The sequence below is a fragment of the Anser anser genome (genome assembly GCF_964211835.1).
Source record: "Anser anser genome assembly, chromosome: 2".
Classification (NCBI taxonomy): Eukaryota; Metazoa; Chordata; class Aves; order Anseriformes; family Anatidae; genus Anser; species Anser anser.
Window position 1 is genome coordinate 94219206 of NC_139721.1, and position 22434 is coordinate 94241639.

Genomic DNA, 22434 nt, shown 5'->3' on the forward strand with positions numbered 1-22434 from the left:
AACTGGTAGGAAGGAGGAATTATTTATTATTCAATTCTAAGTGACCTTACTTTCACATTGAATTTAATTTAGTTTTTAAGAAAGATAAAAACTGCTTATAGAATTCTTAAAGCATTTTCTTTACAAGATCACTAGTTGTCCATTGTTGATTGTTTCAGCTATTTAAAAGTTCTCATTTGTTATCTTAACATCTTTCAGATGCACTGGGATTCAGTATCACTCTATTAATCATAATGGAAAAAGTCATATATAAATAAAACAATAAAAAGCTCAGAAAGTCTAGAGGAACTGTCAGATTATCCTTGGTTCATAATCTGAAAAAAGTTCTTTGGAATTTATCTGTTCTGCTACAATGTAGTAGAACAGCACTGAAACAAGGAATATTAGTGTTAACCCAGAAAATAAGAATAGTCAGTTTTGTTGTGTTTGTAAAGGAAAGAAAACTCAAGAGAAAAACTCATATGCACCGATTCTGTAAATGCACAGTGAAAATCCATGCTCACTAAAGTGTCAGTGCAGCATGGAAGTGATATTTCAGGAGTGGATCTTGTGATGTATTCTGGAGCTTACAGGAACAGCTTTGAGGTGTATCTGTCTGGAACTACGAGTGACCAAAACCAACAGTAAGACGCAATGGTGAGTCTTCACTTTTGTAAAATACTTCATGGTGGCTTCACTCATCAGGCTTCATTATTTTCCTCCAATTCTAACAGATCATCAAGGAATTCCACAACTTCACCCTAGAAAGGATTAAAATGAATAGAAATATGTTAGCCCAGTACTCCAAAATGAGTAGAAAATGTTAACTATTTTTCATTAAAACATAAACTGTAATAATTGGTGTTAAACTATTTTTAACACTTTTATATAGAAGCTAGTACAAGTCTATAAAACGCAAATTAATATCTATATAGGTATAGCCCATGTACTTGGGAGGGACATACAGACCTTAAAAGAAGAAAATGTTACACTTCACGTTAAATTTTCTTGTACTTTTTCAGGTATTCAAATAGACAATGAAATTGTCAAATTTGGAAAGCAGACGCATAAATGTTTAAAGTAGCTGTTAAATTAGGAAATTGTTGAAATACTATGAAAAATTAAAGCTTCAAAATTCAAAGCAAAAGTGTTTTGTAAAACCATGAATTTGACTTTGTTATCTGTGTGCTCTAGCAGTTAATGCCCTCTGTTACAGCCTTCAAAACACACCTCCTCCATTTTCACCCACGGATCTTGACACGTTATGCTTCAGTGCAACAAAAATATAAAGAACCAGAGATACCAGAATGTTTTCCATACCGGAAACAAATAATTTGGTTTTAAATTCAGACCAGTTTAAATTCAGAACATATTATACTTAAAACCTCCATCATACTAATACACGATACCAACGTAACATAATCCAACTTTCTTTCTTTAAACTGCTCCTGGCATAGTGATATGTCATATACCACAGTCAAACGTCTTGCAGTCAAGCCTGAGTACTTTGGGATGACACTGTCCCCTCAGCTGGAATTTACTGGCTTGTCAACCAAGCTACAGTAACTGCGCAATAACCTGTTGTAATCAGTTTCAACCCAAGGTAACATCTTCAGCAGTGGTGGAAGGAGCTAACAGTAAATGTGCAGCAGCATCTCCGAATACACGAAAGTGAAGGTAGCAACACATTTACTTGCACCCTCAGAAATACCAGTATTTTCCTATTTGCCCTCCATGCACAGTTCAGAAACATCACTGCCCAAGTCTGGGCATATTTTCACTTTTTGATACAACTCAAATACTGAGCTGTAAGAGAGAGGTAGATGCTCAACTTTAAATTTCCAACCTTTCATTCTAATAACTACAATGTTGTGTTAAAATGTTTTAATTTGTTTAAAAAATAAAAATAAAAACTGTTCATCCTTTCTTGACATAAATCTATGTGCTCTAAAAAGGTTAAAAAGATTTTTTTTTTCCAAAACAAATAGTAACTTTCTGACAGAAAAATCAGATTTTTTTTTTTTTTTAAGTCTGATCAGCTCTTACTCAGTCCCAGATTAAAAATAATCAGAATTCAAAACAGTGGTGCTGAAAGCAAGTCACCCTTGTATGGATGTTCATTTCCATTCCCCCTCTTCCCTTCACCCCTTAGTCCAAGTCTTTGTCAACTCTATTAGACTTTCTGAGTTTGGTCAACAGAGGCTGCAAACAGTATTTTAGAACGCTAAATAAATTTTAAGCACTTTTTTTAATCTGGGAAAGTATTAATTAGGAGGACAACTCCTTCCAGACACACACAGTTTGAGACTCAAACTTTTATTGTTTTCTCTTCTGATGAAGAAAGAGCCTCATATGCCTGTGGTCAGTGAAAATAAGAAGAAATTGAGATTTTTTTTTTGTCTTATTTTGAATACAACGATTATATTATGGGTATGGCAATTAAAAATACTAACATGACATTTTTCAGAAGTGTGATCAGCAAGGAGAGAAATAATGAGAACCAAGCAAATAAAAATAAAAGTGGGAGGAAAGCTGGCTTAAGTAACTGCTGCTCCTGTTCCTTGTTTCACAGTTCCACCTTAAAAGACAGTTGAGTTTTTCCAGCTGTGGTTTTAGCAAGTTCTGAGGGATGGCAATTTATTTTTCTTTGAATTTATTCAAAACATCTAAATTTCCAATTCAACAAAAACACATGAAAAAATGCCAACACATTCATATTCCCTGCTTGTCCTCCTTGTTGCAGGAAGTCTGGCAACTGGAAAACAGGAATTCAATGTTTCTGCACGCTTTCCTTTGTTACAAGTATTTTGATTGACTAAGGAGCCCAATCATGGGAAGAACTCAGTACCACTTCACAAATTCATATGAAGAAAATAGCCATTAGGCCCAATAGTCACTATGAAAGCATTTTAAAGACAGGAGCAGAGGCACAAAGGACTTAAGGTTTTCTAGCAAAGCTCTTAAAACTGTAGGCATAAGCACGTAGGTGCCTCTTGAAGAGCTACAGAGGGGCAGGTCCCATTAAATCTGAACAGATTTACGAGATTGGGAAAACAGGTGTCTACTACAGGGGTCTCAGATCTAATTCAGACAGATTCTCTTACACCTCAGAATCACTGTTGAATGAAAGAATAACATGTTAAAAAGGAATTCTCTTCTTAGTCTACCTCTAAAGACAAACCTCAAAAGGTAAAAGCATGAGAGGTAGGATGAAGGACATAAACATCTGACTTTATGGCCTAGAACTGAGTATAAGGAAGACAGAGAGATTTCAACATTGTGACCTTGGTAACTCAAGCATATGGTACACCAATTTATATTATTGTCATGCTCATCAGTAAAGTAAGATATTCCAGAAGACATAGCAGGTTGTTTAGCCTAGAGAAAAGGAGGTTCTGGGGAGACATTATTGAACCTTCCAATACCTGAATGGAGCCAAGAGGACAGCTGGGGAGAGGCACGTTAGCAGAGTGTGCAGTGATAGGACAAGGAGTAATGGCTTTAAACTGAGGAGGAGAGATTTAAATTAGATGTAAGGAAGAAATTCTTTACTGAGAGGGTGGTGAGGCACTGGAACAGGCTGCCCAGAGATAAAAGATGATAATACTACGTCAGAAGAGTTGATCACATTGTCACTCTATCAGCTGTGACCACATTGATCACTGTCCTTGCCCCATTAGCACTGACTTGACACTGCATCAGGCATTTTGCATGACCAAAGTCAGCAAATACTTCACTGATATTAATTCCAGGGAAAAAGCCTCCTGTACACTGATATCTAATATCAGCTTCATGTTAGCCTGCAGACTTGGAGTCTGAAAATGATTCTCTGATATGATTTAAGCATTCAGTGTGTCAGATTTCTTCCTGTTACCTACCTTAAGAGGAAGCACAACAAATTCTACATGCAAAGATGATTGCAAACCCGTAATTCTTCCTGCTGCCAGCTACTAGAGAGAACACCAGCCATCCAGTTCTAATGCAGGTTACATAAATATGCTGCTCAGACAGTGCTGATGTAAATCAGGTTGTGCAATACATGGCCCACAGCATGATGTAGCTGTCTGGCTGGTAGCTAGTATGTCAATATGTGAAGTCTGACTAAGCATGGGGAAGAGAAGGGTTTGCTGTGAGACCACTGCATGCCTGATAGTTAATGGCAGCTGGTGACTGGAAGGCATACTCATGCAGACTGCTTGGTCAGCTGCTGAGAAGCACATCCTCGTTGGCAAGTTGGCCTTCAGTCTACAGTCGCTGCTTCCTGGTTTGTGGCGGTGCCCAACATCATCCGCCAGCACCCCATGAACTACCTCCCCATATGATAAACCCCTTCCCTCTCCCCATCCAGGGACAGTCAGCAGAAAGTGGGAGTGACAAGAAGGATGCACAGGAAAAGATGGGACAGGTATAGCCTGAGATATGGGAGGACATTCAGCAGCAGCATGTTCCCAGATTGGTGTGAATGGCAGGAAGAATCACAGAAGCTGATCAGCTGGAGCCTCCAACTATCTGTTAGATATGCAGATAGAGCACCCTAGGCTTAGATTAACATTTGAACAGAGGCACAAACAGAAAGAACAAGTTTTGTACCACAGTAATTCAAGAAGGTTTTACAGACAGTACATGACTAGGTGAATTATAATAAATACTAAGTTTAAAACAGAGTTCTTAGTCAATGTTGTATAAGCTAACCTAGGGTACTGAAAATGGTGTACAAGCTATTATAAACAAGGCTTACTTGATAAAGTAAGTCCTAAAAAGGAGGAAAAATGCAGAACTCCTCACTTATTACCACAAGCCAAGTGTCCAAGACCAAGGTACACATTGGGCCAGGGATTGTTACTGACCCTTCCTTATGCAATATTAAATGCTGCATCCACATACACAAAACACAACCTTTTAGAAGAAACATCTGTATTTTGGAGATTACTAGCCACCTATTAAAATAAACAGCACCGAGGAAAAGCTACCAATACCTGGCTCAGTTATGGCCCGCTTGAGACTGATGGTCCAGCACCAACTTCTCTTTTTCCAGCTGCATTTAAAAATAGTAGCAACCAGTTGCAGTTGTACTGCTCACTGACAGACCCCAATGCTTTGTCTTTGTTATTAAGCGTTGCTTTCTGCGTAACAAATACTAATCATTCATATGTCCTTGCCTCTAACCACAATCTGTTCTGTCCTTTCTCAATGTGGACTGGAAAAGTTCTGGGAAAAATAGATTTCATGCAATAACCCATACTTTCCATGCAGATTTGCCGATGGCATTTTATATAGGGATTCCACATGCAGTGCAGTTCAATAGCCTGTTCCTCAGGGAAGGAACAGAGAATACTAAAATAAGTGTTGTAGAATGAATTAGGATCTACATAAAAATATTGTTATGGACATGCATTCATGCCTGATAATCAGTGAATGAGTAAGAAAAAGCCTTTATCCTCACTAATCTTAGAAACTGAGACTTGAGAGACAATACACAGAGAAAGAATTGGCTGGATCTTTGTTTCCTTATAATCTATGACCTAAAAGGAAAATATTTATCCCACAAAATGTCCCCTGGGTGTCCTTCATAGCAAAAGGTCAGATTTTGCAAAAGTTGGAAAAACATAATGACTGGAAACTTGCTCAATAGTGGAGTAACAAATCTGATTCCCTTGTGTACTGGGTACAGGTGACTATGTTTCAGTAGCGGGAAGCTTTCAGGGGTGCCCTCTGTGACAAGAGGCATGGGGCTGTCCTGTAAGTCAGAAGTAACTATCCTATAATTGCCCTGTTAACTAATTTGAGTAACTAATGGGAGTGGAGACACAGTCAGATTCATGAAAAACAGCAGATTTTGTTCATTCTTTTCTCATGTGTATAGCCTTCAATGACTAATAACCATTTTGTAGGAGAGAAGATAAAGGTTTGATATGGCTGACTGTGGAGGCCATGTGCTTCACAGGCCTGATAGAAGCTGCAAACGCATACCACGCAGCCAACCAACCACTGAGATTTTGGGGAGGATCTTTTTTTCAGGATACCAGTAAGGTATGTGTCAATGAGATACTCAGCTGTGTTGCCCGAAAGGTTTATTCGGCCATCAACCAAGAATAAGTTCCTTGATCTAACCTTCAGTTAAAACATCGGAGTTCGCTGTAACCACCTCAAAGCCCTCCCAGATCCTCCATGAGCAGTAAAAGCCAGACTTGACATTCCTCACATTCTAGCAGGAAAAAAAACCCTCAATTCTTTGTGTAGAAAAATTTGGTCCTTAACTTGTTTATTTTTCAGATGCTTGGTCAGCAGTGTGACCCTCTGTCACATGCTTTTAGTGATTTTTAAAATTTTAAAAGAGCTTAGTTGTTCCTTACATGCATGCTAACTACTTTTCTCAAATGTTTTTCCATTTCATTTTTATTATATATTATGAACATGTAACCGTTCTCTCCCCAGGGGAGATTGCAGTACACTGCAGTGTGTACAATAGTGTGTTACAATAGTATTTTACAGTAAACCAATAAGTGTGCTTTTCTCTTAACATTTTTATAATGCCTATAAAACACGAGTCAATTCAATTTCAGAGAAACTTCAACATTGCCTTCACTGCACTGAAAACATAAGTCTCTTCTGCTTATGCTCTCTTTGCTGCTTTATGCTGTACACAAAAAGTTTAAGAAAATTGGTGGAGGTAAAAATTCCTCCTAATTTCTAATCTAATCCTGCCATTTAAACCCTGCCATGCTTGCAACTTTCCAATGTAGGTGTTTTAAAAGGAAGGAGAAACACCTTTGACTAAGATATATGTTTAATGATAAAAAAGCAAGAGGGAAAAGAAGCTTCTGAAGACAGCCAGCCACACAGGCAATACCTCCAGTAGAAAACGATGATGAAAAATAACCCATTTTTATTTTCTTTAAAGAAGCCTATATTGAACAAGGACCGTAACAATGCCAGTTAACTACCACTCTCTCTTAACAGCTGCCACCAGCTCTCTTCAGTGTAGCAGTGCTATTGTAGCCGTTTGGTCTGAGGTCAAAGGCAGTACAGAGTTTATATGTCTGCACTTACAACTTTCCCTTATGAGTGTACTTGTGTAAATCATTTGAACATATGCAAAAAGTGAGTTAATAAGGCCAAAAATATGTTGTTAGTGATTTCTGAACAGAAAAATAGGCTGAATTCAGCCTATTATTTGCTATCTGTAGTCCACTGGGCCCTCACACCTTGATGCTATTCCACGTCTTCTCTTTCTACCAGTCATATTAGTTCAACACTCACTCTCCTGTGTGTCACACTTCAGAATAGAGCATTTGAGTCTCATCTATTATACAGTTAGATGGATACACAAAAGACAAATAAGAGCAGGATGCCAAAAGAAAAAAAAAAGTGGACCAAAGCTTCCAAGAGTTTTTCACCTACCAAAAGAAAAATCACATTGTCGGATCACCCTAGCCAAATACTTGTGGTTCTTATGTAATTTAGAATAGCTAAGTAGCTATCCCTGAAAATAAAAGTCTTCAAGAACACTGAATTTATGGGCCAGAAACTTGTCTCCTATAATTATTGTAGTGCTGAAGTTATATCTGCACTAGTTCAGTATCTGGCTCTTAACAGCATTTCATTTTGCTATGTGTAGTACTGTGGAGTACTTAAATCTGTGCAGTACTAGGAGTTATATCTATTATAGCCTTTATGCGTTACACATCTGAACAGAAATCAAGAAGTTTGATTATCCATGGGCAACTAAGATGACAGCACTGTGTAACGCTCTGTTAAATTCACCATGGAAAACTCTATAAGGATATTTAATAATAGTTACTTGTAAGAAAAAGTAACCTGTAGCAAGTTGGCGTTAATATTCCCTGTCACCTCTACTGTGTTAAGTGTTTGAACTAGAGTTTTTCATTTCTTTGTGGAAAAACATTAATAAAATAACATGAATGGGACAGTATTTCTTGTAGTGACATATGCAAAAATCATTACTACATGTTCCAGCCTCTGTAATTACTGCAATGTATTATTGGAAGAAGCCACATGTTCTCACTCACTTTGTTAATGGGATTTGAAAAGACAGACACATGGATGATCCGGAATATCGGAACACTGAAAACTCTGAATAAAGTAAGATTCTCCATTTGAAAATATGGACATACTCACAGAGGAAGATATCCTTTAGCCACATCAATCCTTTTGCTTCACTCAAGGAAAGAGTGATTTTTTTTTCCCCTTGAATTATTTTATGGGCTTGTTGGGCCACAAGCAACTTCACAGACAGCAAACATGGAACACAGAAACTCATAAAAGGCATGGTCTATGGACCAAGAAGCACATGGTTTAAATGAACAGTGTGCACTAAAAAAAGAGGTTGTCTCCATCCTTAGTGATTTTCAATAAAACTTTTACTGTAACACCTTATCTGAGTTTTTCATCAATTTTCTGCATTCCCATAGAATAAACTTTTCTATCTTTGCCAGGAGAAATATTATAAAACAATATTCCATTTATACTACCATGTCCTGCCCATACAGCAGAAACTGCAAAGTAGCGATTTTATCTTTGTGCTATTCCTGCTCTGTCTGGACTCCCTGGATGGCTCCTGCAACCAAGCAGAAGCTCTGGTAGCCAGGGATTTATGAGTTTATTACCAAAAGCCAGAGCCAAGCCAGAGGCATGAACAGCCTCCATCTCTCCTAGGTCCTTCAGTCCTCTTAAGGGAGGGCACATAAGCCCATTAACTTTTTCCCAGCAAATGAGAATGATAACTTTTCTAATATGAATATTGTGGGGTAGGGATGTAGAGGATCATAGAATCACTCAGGTTGGAAAATACCTCTAAGATCATCTAGTCCAACCTTTAACCTAGTACTGACTTGGTATATAGCATGACCAAGCCCAGAAATTTTGCTTGTTTAACCCAAACGTAGCCCAGGGTAATGCCATTTCCTTGACACTTCCCCGAAAGTTTAGTTGACATTTCCACTGTACTTACCTCTTGCAGATTGCAAGGTCATTTATCACTGCACCAGTGAAATGGGCAACGGTTGATGTGCCAACAAATGAAAACATTTTTTTTCTATATTAAATGCTTGAGATTGAAGATTGTTTTTATAATCCCTTCTTGTAACAAGATACAGGAAAAGTCCTCAAAACAGACTGCTTCCCTCCTTCCTTAATTACTCATCCCGTTGTTTTGGAGCAGCAGACGTGAAAGAAGGATAAAATTACAAATGAAGTTTATGTCTAATGTAAGAAAGCATTATGGGCAAAGCATTGTGTTTGCACAAACCATCATAGGAATATAAAAAAAGTGATAAAGTATTTACACACCCTGATGGAAACCCCCATCTAGTCCTCATCTAAGCTTAACTTTATAACAATTCTATTAAACTGCATTTCAAAGACGTTTATCACAATGGAAAGACTTCTCAGTCTTCCTAATTTCTACTAACCTTGCAATGGAATTTTACCTAGTTGTTTTCAGGTCACTAGCATACTGAAGGCAGTACAGACATGTTATTACTTCCCAACTATAAAATATTATCTCTCCCTATATGCTGGATAATATAAAAATTGCAAAGGTGATGTATTTTATAATATAAACCATTTTTTCTCTTTTCGTTTATAAGTAAAAAACACCTCAACAGTGCTCAGTGCATGTATGCTGCCTCACACCATGCCTGAAGATAGCTCTTTGCCAATGCCAGCAACAAACTATTCCATCACTTGAAGACTTTTTTAACCTTTAAATGAAAGTTACTGAAAATGAAACAAAATGCAACCCAAAGCCTACATTACATACTTTAATTTTAGCTGGGGAAGACAAAAAAATGCCTTTTCCACAATTAAAATATTTTTCCTGCACAAAAAATCCACTTTACATATTTCAAGCCTAATAGTAGTCATTACTTGTCACTTGTCCATGAATTCCAAGCATTTAAGAAGCAAGACTGGGTGACCAAAATGTTACTGTACAAAACAAAAATAACAGGACTTACTTTTGATAAAAAAAATGTAATTTAAGTGGTTACTTACGAACCAAATTATGAGAATTTTAAAATGGAAATTAAACATTTCAGAAAAAAAAAAGCGTTTGGGGGGGATGTTAAATATATAGTACTTCTCTGCCCCCTGGTGTTATAGCTTGCAAAGTGAATTTTCTTTTGGGGGCTGGGTGCATTACATTTAGTCTTGTGTTAATATTGCCCATTATTCTTTTAAATTGTATGTAAGTGATCTAATGCTCTTTGGGTTCGTTTCTTATATTCATTTAAAAAACAAAAATTTATGATAAATTGGTTACAGTTACAAGAAGATTTCTCCATATTAGATAAATCTCAGATTTCTAATTATGCATCATCTTCATTTTAATGTGATTTTTTTTTTTTTTTTACCATCAATTCCTCTCCAGAAAACTCACCTCATCATCATCCATTAGATGTTCCTTTGCGAATTCATACATTTCCAACTGGAGTGTGGTTATGTTGTGATACCGAACTGCATCCTACCAAAAACAAATTTGCTATGTTAATTTAGGGTAGTAAGACAAGGGAGTGTCATCGCATGTCATCTGAAACTATTCCAGTGAAGCTAGAGCCAGGCTCAACAGAATGTAGATCCCAAAGGGTTTAAAATGTTTTAGAAAGGAAACAGCAGAACAGCAAGCAGTATATCCAATGTCTTCTGCAGATCCTTCTAAGCATAAACTCCATCGGTGTGAGAAGAACAAAGCACTCTCCTCTTTCTCATGTTTCAAAGCACTGGCGAGTCTGAGGATAAGGAATGAGACTGCTAGAGCTGAGCAGCAGCCTGTGCCTGCATTCCAGTGGGCTTTGGACGTGAGAAAGCCTCCATCTCCCTGCATGCTGGCAAATGACAGCAGGCAGTTCTGGGAAAAGGAGACACTAAGTTATTTTGCATTATAATGACTCACCACCCTGGGCTGGAGCCTGAGGACAGGAAATTCTGTAAGGCTACCTACCTACCTGTCCCTCCTCACTTCCCTGGGTGTTTGCCTGGACAGCACAGTATAGCTCAGTCACTTACTCTCAGATTGATGAATGCTGCAAGTAATCTACTTTGATGATCCCATTTAGAACTTTTCAGGGAGGAAAACAGGAAACTTCCTCTTTCACAAGGACGTCTAAGGCTTAGTGCCAGAGCCAAATGCTGCTGTCACTCTGGTACCACTTTGTGAAAATAAACCAGAGACATTATGGTTTTCATGGCAAGTGATTAGGACAGCAAGCAACTTCTGTTCATAGTTAGACGGATCAAAGTACACCAAAATACAGCTGTATGCATTTGATATTTAATATTTAAAAATTAAATTATCTGTAGCCTCAACTCCTGAGAAGTTATCAATGAAACATTCAGAGTTAACATGTAGGGCCCTTGTTCTGTCCTCTCTGCACATGTATGCCAAATCTGTTTGCGGTCTGCAGTTTTATACTGCTCCTACCCCTCACTCACACTAACGTCAAACACTGTCTCCAGTATGGCTACAAACTGCAGTTCTGTTCCCAAAAGTAGCAACAAAGGAATGGTCACTCTCTCCTTTGAGCTCAGACTCACTACTACTGCTGCCTTAAAAAAACAAATACATTTTCTCTCTATTCTGTCTCTGATGGCCCTGCAGGGCAGCCTTGGTTTCCAGCACACAAATAAGGTGTGCTGCACAAAACTCATCAGCTGCCCGCAAACAAAAAATGCTTAACTCATATGTACTGATATTTTTGACTCAAGCTGACTGGCCTAAGAGGAAGGGAAGTGTTATCAAGTTATTACAGAGAAAGAAAAGGCATTAAATTAAATTTGTGGAGCATGCCATATGCTAACTACTTGTATAGCATATACCACTGTTGCCTAAGGAGTCACAGAAGTGTCACAAAGCAGTTAATTAAGCTGCATGACATGAATCCTGGTAACAAGAAATGACAAAAAATCTGACTTGATCATCACAGTCCAGGCTGCAGAAATCCAGAAACACAACAAAGATATTTTTACATGTACCTTGGACATTGAAATTTAAAAACAGCATTGAAACCCAGTTTTAAGAATTATTTTTCAAACTCAGATCATAATCCCTGGATGTTTCTATAGCATTTTAAATAATTCACATACCGATCTGGGCTGAAAATCCTCTTCTTGAAGTCCCCATTTGTCTTTGTGGTACTGATAATAGACCATGTTCTGTTTCATTACTTCGTCTTTCTGGTCAAACAGAAGGTAACTAGCAGCACAAGAGGCTGCATTCTTCATGTCATTCACTAATTAATAAACAAAAAAAAAAATAAATCCAGACAAGGTAAGTAAACAAAACAGAGAGAATCCCCTTTATTATCTCCATTCCAAAAAACTCTGAGGGAAACAGGAACCATTTTCCAACTTCCCAACAGCTGTATTAAAAATAATAAAAAAAAAATGCTTCCCAGAAAGAATATGCTATTATTGTGTTCTGAAACAGGTTAAGTCCATGATTCAAAAATGGGGACTTACCTTACACAACCTTATGACTGTAAGAGTCAGGTCATGGACAAGAGCAATACAAGATGCTTGGCTGCCCTAAGACATACCTCCTTCCTCTTCTTAGGGCAAATGGGGTAACTTACCATCAACACAGAATGTGATTTTCCTAAGACACTAATTTCTTGTGATGGTTTTCTAAGACAATCCTAACCAAATGTCCCTCCCAAGTATTCTAGTATCAGCGAGGTATCAACCTACAGCTTGGGTGATCCCTACTCTGGCATTTCTTAAAAAAACAAAGAAACAAAGAAAAAATAAACAAAACCAATTTTACTAAAATTGACAAAGGCAGAAAAGACAATATATGAAACGTAGTCAAACAACATATGTAAAAAGTCATTAATGGCTTGGTTCTACATGGCTGGATATGTCTTTCCTTTGATATTGGAGCACAGTGGAATAGCTTTAAGGGCTGCATGTGTTCTTTATGGTGCAGGCAGCTCCTCCAGAAACCACAAAACTCATTGAATGATTTACCTATCAAATATATGATCACTGAGCACCAGAACACTATCATTTCTGTTAAGTGGGCCCCTCTTTCTTTACAACGCAGGTAGCCCTGAGAGAGGGAGTTAGGAGAATCTCATCAAGTAGAGATAGAGCGCTGACAGCATTAAACTAGGATGCTACTTAGTGTCTTTGCTAACTATGGTGCATTGTGCAAATTAACTAAAGCAAGAAGCCTTGGGCCCCTTACCAAGGTCAGTCTCCTAATAAGAGTGTGAGCCTATCTTAAGAAACTGGTAGAAACTGGTCCTGCGGATGGACAAGAGCCAAGGAGCAACTGAGTCTGTGCAAAGACAAGAGGTCAACTAGCAGTGACGAGGAAGAGTCATCAATCTTAATCCCCACGACTCCCGACGACCACCACCAGAATACACTGTGCAAGTGCAGATGGGAGGAGTTTATGGAAATGACTCCTTGGAACTAATTTTAATATGAAGCAGGGACAGGTTATGAATATGTATAGGCGTATTGTGAAACTTCATGAATATGTAACTCTTTACTGCATATAACCAAGGCAAGTTGCCGCGTCAGGCACGCACGACTTTGGCGGGACTACCCCCCCCGTGCTGCCCAGCGCTGAATAAACATACCTACTTTACAATCTTACTGATTGTGGAGTCTGTTTTCCGCAAGTCAGCCCCACACGCTCTATTCTAATGGGATTATGAGAATCCACTAAGAAAAAGAGAATGGTATGAAATACTCCATAGGTTTGTCTTGCGAAAAATTCTGAATAGTAAATTGAGAATTTAGTATTCATTCAATAGCTGCTGTTATGTTAAATGTGTTTTGTTGAGGTCACGGTCTTTTCTTCTTACTGAATGAGTTAGAAGTTTAAGAAAACTGTTCTCATTAGAGCTATACAATCAGCTGCTTAAGAACCACATGGGCCCCAAAGCTTGACTGCTGTGGTGTTGTGGCACAAGTCTGGATTTTTTTTGTACATAGGTACACAAAACATGTCAGAGTCCTTGCATGCATTCTGGTGCATAGGATGCTATTTACCCTAAGATGTCATACTATGGTTTACTTCAAAAAGGCATAAGAGCTGGTGCACTATTTATATATATACACAATATATATGATGAACATTTAACATTTATATGGAACTCTGAAAAGTGTAAGTAACTTGTGCTGGCAGTAGATATAAAAAATGAGGGACGGTAATGCATCAGTTCACACTCTGTAACTGTCCCATTTTTCCAACACCCAAGTGGAGACCAGTCACAACCAAGAATGTCTTAAAACAGAGGGGCTTAGCCTGAGCAGAATGCAGCCTTTACGGGACTTATATTCAGCAATTCATTATGTCATGGACAATTTTATGAGCCAGAGATCATCACGCTTATGTCCTATGCCTACAGTTACATGGAAAGAAAAAAAAACATACACACCTCAGAATTTCAGCTTCGGAATAGGCAAAAATGCATATTCTGGAGACTATATTATTTACATTCCAAAGCATTATAACTAGAGGGAAAAGACCAGGAATGGAAACTCTCCCACACCATCCCAATGTTATTTAAGCACATTAAATCACTACTTACATTTATAATATGCAAATTGTAAGTAATGGTACATGGTGGCCACAAATTTCTCGACAACAAAGCCTCCTATAATGGGTGTCAGATTACTCTCACACTGTACTTTGCATGCAAGGACTTCAATATAATGATCTATAAGGAAGAAAACAAAAACACGGGATATGAGTAGAGCACAGTGAACTGTTATAACCCCTCCTATTAACTATTAACTACCCATTAACATTTGGCCTTATAATGCTCTCCTAGGTCCTGTGCATCTGGATCTTGCTGCTTGGAAATAGTGAGCATCTACAACTCCATCTGGAGTCCATATCAAGTGCTGGTGCTCAGCTCTTCTGTTAAAATCAGTAGGATCAGGCCTCCAAATCCATCAAAATCACAATTCCTAACTAAGCAGTTAGTAAGCACTGAAACCTAACTAAGCAGTTAGGTTTCAGTGACACCTACAGGCAGTTTGAGGTGGTAGGTTTTATCAACTGTTACAGAGTACTGCATTATTTCCTAACTGTGAACTTAACAGCGCTGTTTTTGAGAGCCATTACAATTTCATTAAATTATTTCATAATTAAGGTCCACATGCTACTGAGTACAACTGCATCACAGAGAAAGGCACCGGGTGATTGCAAAATAAACATCTAGAGAGAGCTGTGTTTTGTGACAGCTGTTTGGATGTTCTAATAGAACATGTTTAGACATGGACAGATGCTGCACATTACAAAATAACTTAAATCCAAGAAGGTTTAAGATCACATGCTTATCCAGTCTGCAAAGCTTGGCACAATGGGATAGGATTAGAGATGACTTTATCTTCAAGAAAATACGTTCCAAGAAGATATGTTCCAAGAAAACCTTCCATCAAAGAATTCCAAGCCTTTTCAGGACATATAACATCAAGCAACAACACTGAACAGAAATATTTTAAAGCCTTAGTTTCCCTGTTTGCCATATTTGGCAGGTGAAGCAAGTTATCTAAGCTTGTGCAGCAAGCCTCTGACAAAGGCAAAAAAAAACAACGCAAAGGCTCCTTCCCCTGTTTTCATCTCTGACAACTCCTATCACAAAGAATACTAAAGCTAACTGAAAATGCTTGGCCAAATTAAATTACCAGACCCCTCTTTTACAAGAGTAGTGGAGGCACCAGACACAAGTGTTAGCCTCCAGCTACCATTTTTATAGATAAATAGGCACCTAATGCAATCACCAAATACTTACAGTTAATGTATTTTGCTACATCTACTTTCTACAATAAAATCTTGGAGACAGGATATGTGTTCCTGGAGCAAGAGCATAGTTCAATGCACACTTTTCAGCTGTGGAAGTAAATTTGATTTTTCTTATCTCAAGAACAAAATATTTGAAAAGCACTGCCCATGGCTGTGATGACACCATGTGGTACTCCTACCTTCGCATCTCACCACTATGACTGGAATTGTCTGTTCCTTCCAAGAAGGAAGAGGAACAGCAGCAAGTGCTGCAAAGACAGCCTTACAGACACCCTTTACAGCAGTTTGGGTGTGATTCTGATATCAGGGCTCTGACCCACTAGGGAAGAAAGCCTGTGTTTCATGGTTTACTGCCTGTGATTTGATCTCCACTTCTTATTTGCTGCCCTAGGCATCTGCCAGCCTTGCTGAAGCAAGGCTGGAGGAATAACCTGCAGTCATTATTCCATGGCAACATTACAGGTGGATACCAATTCCACACTGTGGAGCTGCTCTTGTACTTTTCCGCTCACCAACTCATCTAGTGGCTCTAGGACAAAATGTTGGCCTGGCTTTCCTTCTGGCAACTTAGAAATTCTGTTGCATTTTTCACATCTTTAAGTTTGTTGAGAAAACATGCAGGCATTCTCCACACAAATATTGTCAACAACACTGAGCCCATGGAGAAACAACACTGGAGAAATTACTTTTTTCTTTCACTACAGAAGAGCATAGGAAATGTGTACGTCCCATTTCAACAATCAAAGAGATGGAATCTCATTTTCTTTGAGAAGTAATATTTTTTAAGCCATACACTTGAAAAAGAAATCTTATTTGCTAGCAAAACTCTACTGTAGGAAAGATGAAAAACAGCCAACAGATACTTGTCATATTTAAGAAAAAGGAAACATATCAACAATAATGCACAATTCACAAAGCAGATTTTGAAGGCAAGCTAACCACTGAGTCTCAAACACAGACAAAATGATATTGGAAGTCAAGTGATCTGTCTGGATAACTATTGCTAGCTGGATGAAAGAGTTCTTATTTACACATCTATGTTATCCTAACACACTTATGCATGTTAATATATTAATACGTTAATATATTATTATATGTTAACACAAGAACTCTTTGTTCCTATTTTCTATTTTCTCACTTATGTTACTTTAAAAAAAAAAAAGGGTAAACAGGAAAAAAAAGGTAAACAGGAATTCAAGAACTTCCTAGTGACTCTAACAAACTCAGATGGCCCAAGCTAAGCAGGGGGCACCATGAGCAATTCCCACTGCAAGCTAAGGAAGAGGGACTTCGGTAGCTGATCCTATGGAGACAACAAAATGCACTTTCAGGACTTCTTTCTTTACTGTTTCCCAACCACTCACCTGCAATAGAGAGATAGAAGTCTTTAAAATCTATGATCTCTCGGGAGCCTTCACAGGCTGCTATACAGTCATCATAGGCTTTGAAGAAATCAGGAAGAGCAAGTTCCATATCTGAGACTGACGTTCTCCAGTTGTCACCATTGTATGCTCTCACAGCCCTGACAAAGAGATTCTGAAAAATTGGCAGGAATGAAAACTAGCACTAAGTGACCTGTGGAAAGCTGCATGTAAGTTCAAATACAGTAAGTGATGTCTCAGCATTTCTGAATTACTACATAAACTGTTATTCAATTAATATGAGGACAACAAACACAGATGATGAATGGATTTTATCAGATATTTCCTAGATATCAGAGTACGTAATTCCATCTCAGATAAACAGAAAAACCTGCTGGACAGAGGTAGCAGTGTGATTCTAAAGCACAGATTTTGACAGAGGTTTTCAATGGAATCTAAACACCAAAAGTTCTACTTAGTTTAAGCTGTGCCTCCACAGCTTTCATGCATTTTAGCAACTCTTTGCACTTACTTAGCTCTATTAGTTTATCTGCACATAGTAGCTTTCAGGTATGTCACTTTACATGATTTTCTGTGACTTGTGGAACAGTGAAGACCACAAGAAGTGAGAATTACTGTATGCATTAAGAAAGAAGAACAGAAATGACTGAGGAAGACAGGAAGAGCTGAGAACATGTAAGCAAATGAGATCCTTGAATCTCACACAATAAGAGAAGTAACAAAACAGTTCCAAAAGACAAGACTGTGAATAAAAAGCATACCTCATAAGGCTTTGTCTCCAAGTCTTTAATATGCTCCTCAGCATCAGGCATGCTCTTGTAGTATGCCATATTTCTTTGCATCATTTCATCATCTGGATGCTTCAGAAGAAATGTATGAGCTGCTGCAATAGCTTTTGGAAGATTGTTAGCCTAAATGGGGTGGGAGATGGGGTGGGGGGAAGGGTTAGTTGGGGGCAAAAAAAACAGTTTTCCACATTTTGTCAATAAACCTTCCTGCAGCATCTATATTCCCAAGCTTATTTCTGCTGAAACCTCAGTCTCAGCAGATATGGTACAGTGAAACTGATGTAATGCTTATCAGTTTTACAACTAGCTGCACCACTGTGAACATTTCATTGTTGGTTTTTTTTTTAAGTCTATTGTTGTTTAAAATAGCATAGATGATTGTAAGTCAAAAAGTACTTTTTCCCCTTCCTATTCCCATTCATAAAGCTGACAAAACACAAAATTATACTATTGCTTGTATGTAGGATTAATTGCAAAGCTATTACTGATGACAGCCTCTGGATACTTGGCAGGTGTCATCACTTTCCATGGTGTTAATGTAGCTTATTTGCCTAGCAGCAGAGAATACAATTTTACAATAATGTATCTTCCTGATGGTGTTACGGATTTAGAGCAAAAAGCAGATACTTGCTCAATAATTGTTTCTAATGTACAATGTGATTTTTTGTACCCATTTTAAAACTAAACTCAAATTCCACTAGAGATATTTTGTGAAGTATGTATTACTCATTTACAACTGCATATGCCAAATATATATGTACTTCTACACTTGTGCCTATATTTTATATATATGCATATTTTATAAAATATATAGTATATATACACATATTTATGAAGAGTGAGACTGTGAAAGTAAGTCTTAAGTATTTGTGAAATGCTAAACCCTTCTCTCTTGTAAGCCAAGATCCAGATCAACCCATCCAGTCTATTGACGTGTAGGTGATAAAAGAGTTCCACCTAACATCTCAAATAGCTTATTGAAGCTTATCTATAAAGCTATGAGCAAGAATCACAAGCATGCATGCACATGCACTGTTCTTTTTGCATCCATAAAAGGAACTCTCTCTTTTCAGGAAGAAACTTGAGAGACTAGTACACCAAAGAAACACTTCAACCCTAATATTAGCTCTTGCTGCTGTGCTGCTGTTAAGTGCCAAAGCACTGGAACTATTCCAACTGCACTTCCTGTCTGTCCCAAAACTATGTGCTTCCCAGTCTGCCTGCATGTTGCTAAATGCAAAGGGAAATCTCAGCTGCACTTTTGTCAAATGCATAAATCCTCTTGTGTCTGGTGCTTTAACCCTATTTGCTGGTAGGCTGATGAATCCCTAATTTTTGCTTAGTCCATGATTACTCTTGGTTTCAACTTTCAACTTGGTTTTCAACTTTAAAAAAGGGAAAAAAAAAAAAGGTTTTGTAGAAACACATTCTGAAGAAAACTTGGTGGCTACAAGACAGCTCCCTCCAGAGGAACAAGCAGCAGCATGGAAATATTGGCTCCCAGAATCACCTAAGACATGGCAAAATTTCATTCTTGAACCCACATCAATAAATACATGGTCACTTAAAAAAATTATCCTACACCTTCTTTCTACATTATAAATGATGTTATGGATGAAGAAAAAAAAGTGACATTCCTTCACAGCCAGGAAAAAGTCCCTTGTATGTAGGGGTTTGTATTTTTAGAAGGCCCATTCAGAGTGCTCCAAGTGCTCAGAGCTCAGAGCTGGACTACAATATGATAACAAAGACAATATAAACAACAGATAGTGAAGAGAGAAACACCAAACCACACCTCACAAATCTACTGTAAATGTGACTGAAAAACAGTTTAAAGGGAGAGGGAAATATTTCTCTGATTCATACCTGCCAGTCATTTAAGTGTATCAGAAACAGTAAGTAGGAATGACTTGCATCGTTCCTGACATATTCCGTATTACTGACATGATATGTACATTGCAAACCTTGTACGTTCCATAGGAGGAATGAATAGCTAAAGTAAGAAAGACAGTAAATGGAAACATTTGTGGTGACATCATTTTGGTATCTGCATATGGCTTTGCGAAGAGTGCCTGCCCACTCTCTTATACAAAGGAAATGTCCCCTGTTTGATACCTTCTACTCTCCGTGTAGAGAAGCTTTAACGTTCTTCTGTACAGTCTTAGGGATAGCTTCAAATTCACAGAATTACGCTGGTGTGACACAGTGCATGTGGATACTGTTACTTAGTGTTTTACAAGAATGTGTTTCCCTGTTTTGGTTTATATAACTTTGGAAAGCAATTCAAAAATTCCATAAGGTTTTCTCCTACAAGACACAGCAACAGTTAAAAAGGTGTGTATTTTAAAGCAGCAATCTCAAAAGGAATGTGCAAGCATAAATCCTTGTATAATGAATATTGGGATACACTGGAACCAAATCCCTAAAAGAAAAGGCAATCTAAACAAAAGTATTCAGCTTATTTTCTTCTCCCATTTATTTGAAATGCAAGTTATTGCAGTATCTGAAGGGATGGAATGAGGACCTTGATTTAGGGAACAAAAGATGAACATGAAGAGTGGGAAAATTGTGAAATAGAACTTGGTCAAGAGGGTGGCGAGAAGCTAGAGAAAAATAATGAGATATGTTAAAAGAGTTGTCACCAGTCTTGGCAGACCCAAGAGAAGAAGGTAAATACCATTCCAGGGCAAGTATTAGTGTCATACTTCAGTAGCCGATTTCGCTTTATTTAACCTTACTATGGCTGTAACAACGCTGGAGTTTTGCAGGCATCATGCAAGTCACACCGGGGGCTGCTGTACTTGGAAGAACTGGACCAGCAGCCCGCACACAAAGAAGTTGGGCGCGCTGGGGGAGAAGAGCACTTGCAATAGCAGAGAATAAGCAGAGAAGAGTACTTGCAATAGCATAATCTTGACACGAAGGGTCTGGAAAAGGTTTTAAACAAAGTCAGAAGCAAGTAAGAGAGATGGAAAGATGAGAGGGCTGCACAGCAGCAGGATAAAGAGGAAGGGTCCCATGGCTGGGGTTTGGGAGGAACTGAAGGCCAATCCAGGGGTTGCACTGGATGAGGTGTGAAGAGAGCAAAGAAGGAGCCGGGTGAGAAAGGAGCCGGGTGCCATTTTGTGGGCAAGCACGGGATAACCGAGACACAAAGCGGTCCCCAGCGGGTGACACGGGGCAGGCAGGCAGCACCCCGGCGGGCCTCACCTTGAAGTAGGCGAACTGCAGGTACTTGTAGGGCTCTCGACGCTGGAACTCCTCGAGCAGGTCGCGGCCAGGCTGGGCCTGGCGGAAGGCGGGCAGCCCTTGCTTGCAGCGCCGCAAGCACTGTGCCCGCCGCAGCACGCCGGCCAGCAGCCGCAGCTCGGCCAGCTCCCCCCCGGCGCCGGGGGGCGGCCCGGCGGCGCTGCAGTTGCGGTGGCAGAAGGCCTCGCTGTCGCGGAGCAGGCGGTAGAGCCGCATGCTCACCTCCAGGTAGTTGACGCTCTCGGGCCAGTTCTCAGTGCTGTACTGGTCCAGGCCATAGCGGTAGGCGGACTCGAGCGGCATCAGCTCGTCCCGAGGGAAGCTGCGGAAACTGTACCGCTCATACTGAGCCCCCGCCGCCGCCAGCAGCGCCGCCAACGCCAGCCACATCGCTGCGCCAGTGGGACACGGCCGGGCACCACGTCACCGGCACGGGGGGACAGGGGCGGGGCGGGACGGGACGGGACGGGGGGCGGGGGAAGGCGGCCCGGCCCCGGGGAGGGTCTACGACTCCAGAGGCGGTGGGAGGGGGTAGCTCCCCTCCCCTCCTCTCCGTCCCCTCCCTTCCCTTCCCTTCCCTTCTTCCCTATAAAGCACAATGTGGAAGTTGCCTGTGCTAATGGATGTAGGGCCATCTCCCACCTCCTTTTTGTCCCACTGTGGAGGTTTCACCCTGTTGGGCAGCTGAACACCACAGCCACTCACACTCACCCTCCATGAAGGAAGACAGGGAGAAAACACGATGGAAATAGCTCAGGGGTTGAGACAAGGACAGGGAGATCACTCAACAATTATTGTCATGGGCTTGGCATAAGAATAATAATCTATTATATATTTATTCATTAGTTATTGTATATAAATTTTAATATATAATATAATGCAACATGATATAATATATAATATGATAATATATAATATAATATTATAATATGTTCTATATTTAATATCATTTTTATTTTATATAATTTATTATATATAATTTATTGCCTATCACTAGCAAACTAGAACAGTGAGAAACTAAAAGCAAACCAAAAACACTTTCCTCCATCCACCCTCTTCCACCTCCTCCCTCTTGAGTGGCGCAAGGGAACAGGGAATGGGGGCTAGAGATACCTTAACTTAGCAGGGAATGGGGGCTGCGGTCAGTCCCTGATGCTTCGTCTCCACCATTCCCTCACGGTCACTCTCTGCCCCTGTTCCACGTGGGGTCCCTCCCACGGGATGCTGTGCTTCCCGAACAGATCCTGCATGGGCT

At 39.3% G+C, this 22434-nt stretch overlaps 1 protein-coding gene across 1 annotated transcript; it reads right to left on the reverse strand.

Annotated features, from left to right (window-relative positions):
- Positions 1-3: 3 nt before the first annotated feature.
- CRTAP (cartilage associated protein) lies at positions 4-21648 on the reverse strand. Its single transcript, XM_083826552.1, has 7 exons — positions 21141-21648; positions 17904-18053; positions 17125-17296; positions 14541-14669; positions 12082-12227; positions 10379-10462; positions 4-740 (listed from the first exon to the last, which is right to left on the reverse strand). The coding sequence occupies exons 1-7, from the start codon at positions 21567-21569 to the stop codon at positions 681-683; spliced, it is 1170 nt and encodes a 389-aa protein (XP_083682678.1). The 5' UTR covers positions 21570-21648; the 3' UTR covers positions 4-680.
- Positions 21649-22434: the final 786 nt, after the last annotated feature.

What these genes read in the sequence shown, in the direction of transcription:
- CRTAP (XM_083826552.1), bottom strand. Translation starts at nt 21,569, where the DNA reads ATGTGGCTGGCGTTGGCGGCGCTGCTGGCGGCGGCGGGGGCTCAGTAT. An exon ending in CTTCTATCTCTCTATTGCAG is followed by an intron (nt 14,670 to 17,124) that starts GTGAGTGGTTGG and finishes TCTTCCTTATAG; the next exon opens with ATCATTATATTGAAGTCCTT. An exon ending in AGGATTTTCAGCCCAGATCG is followed by an intron (nt 10,463 to 12,081) that starts GTATGTGAATTA and finishes TGTTTTTGGTAG; the next exon opens with GATGCAGTTCGGTATCACAA.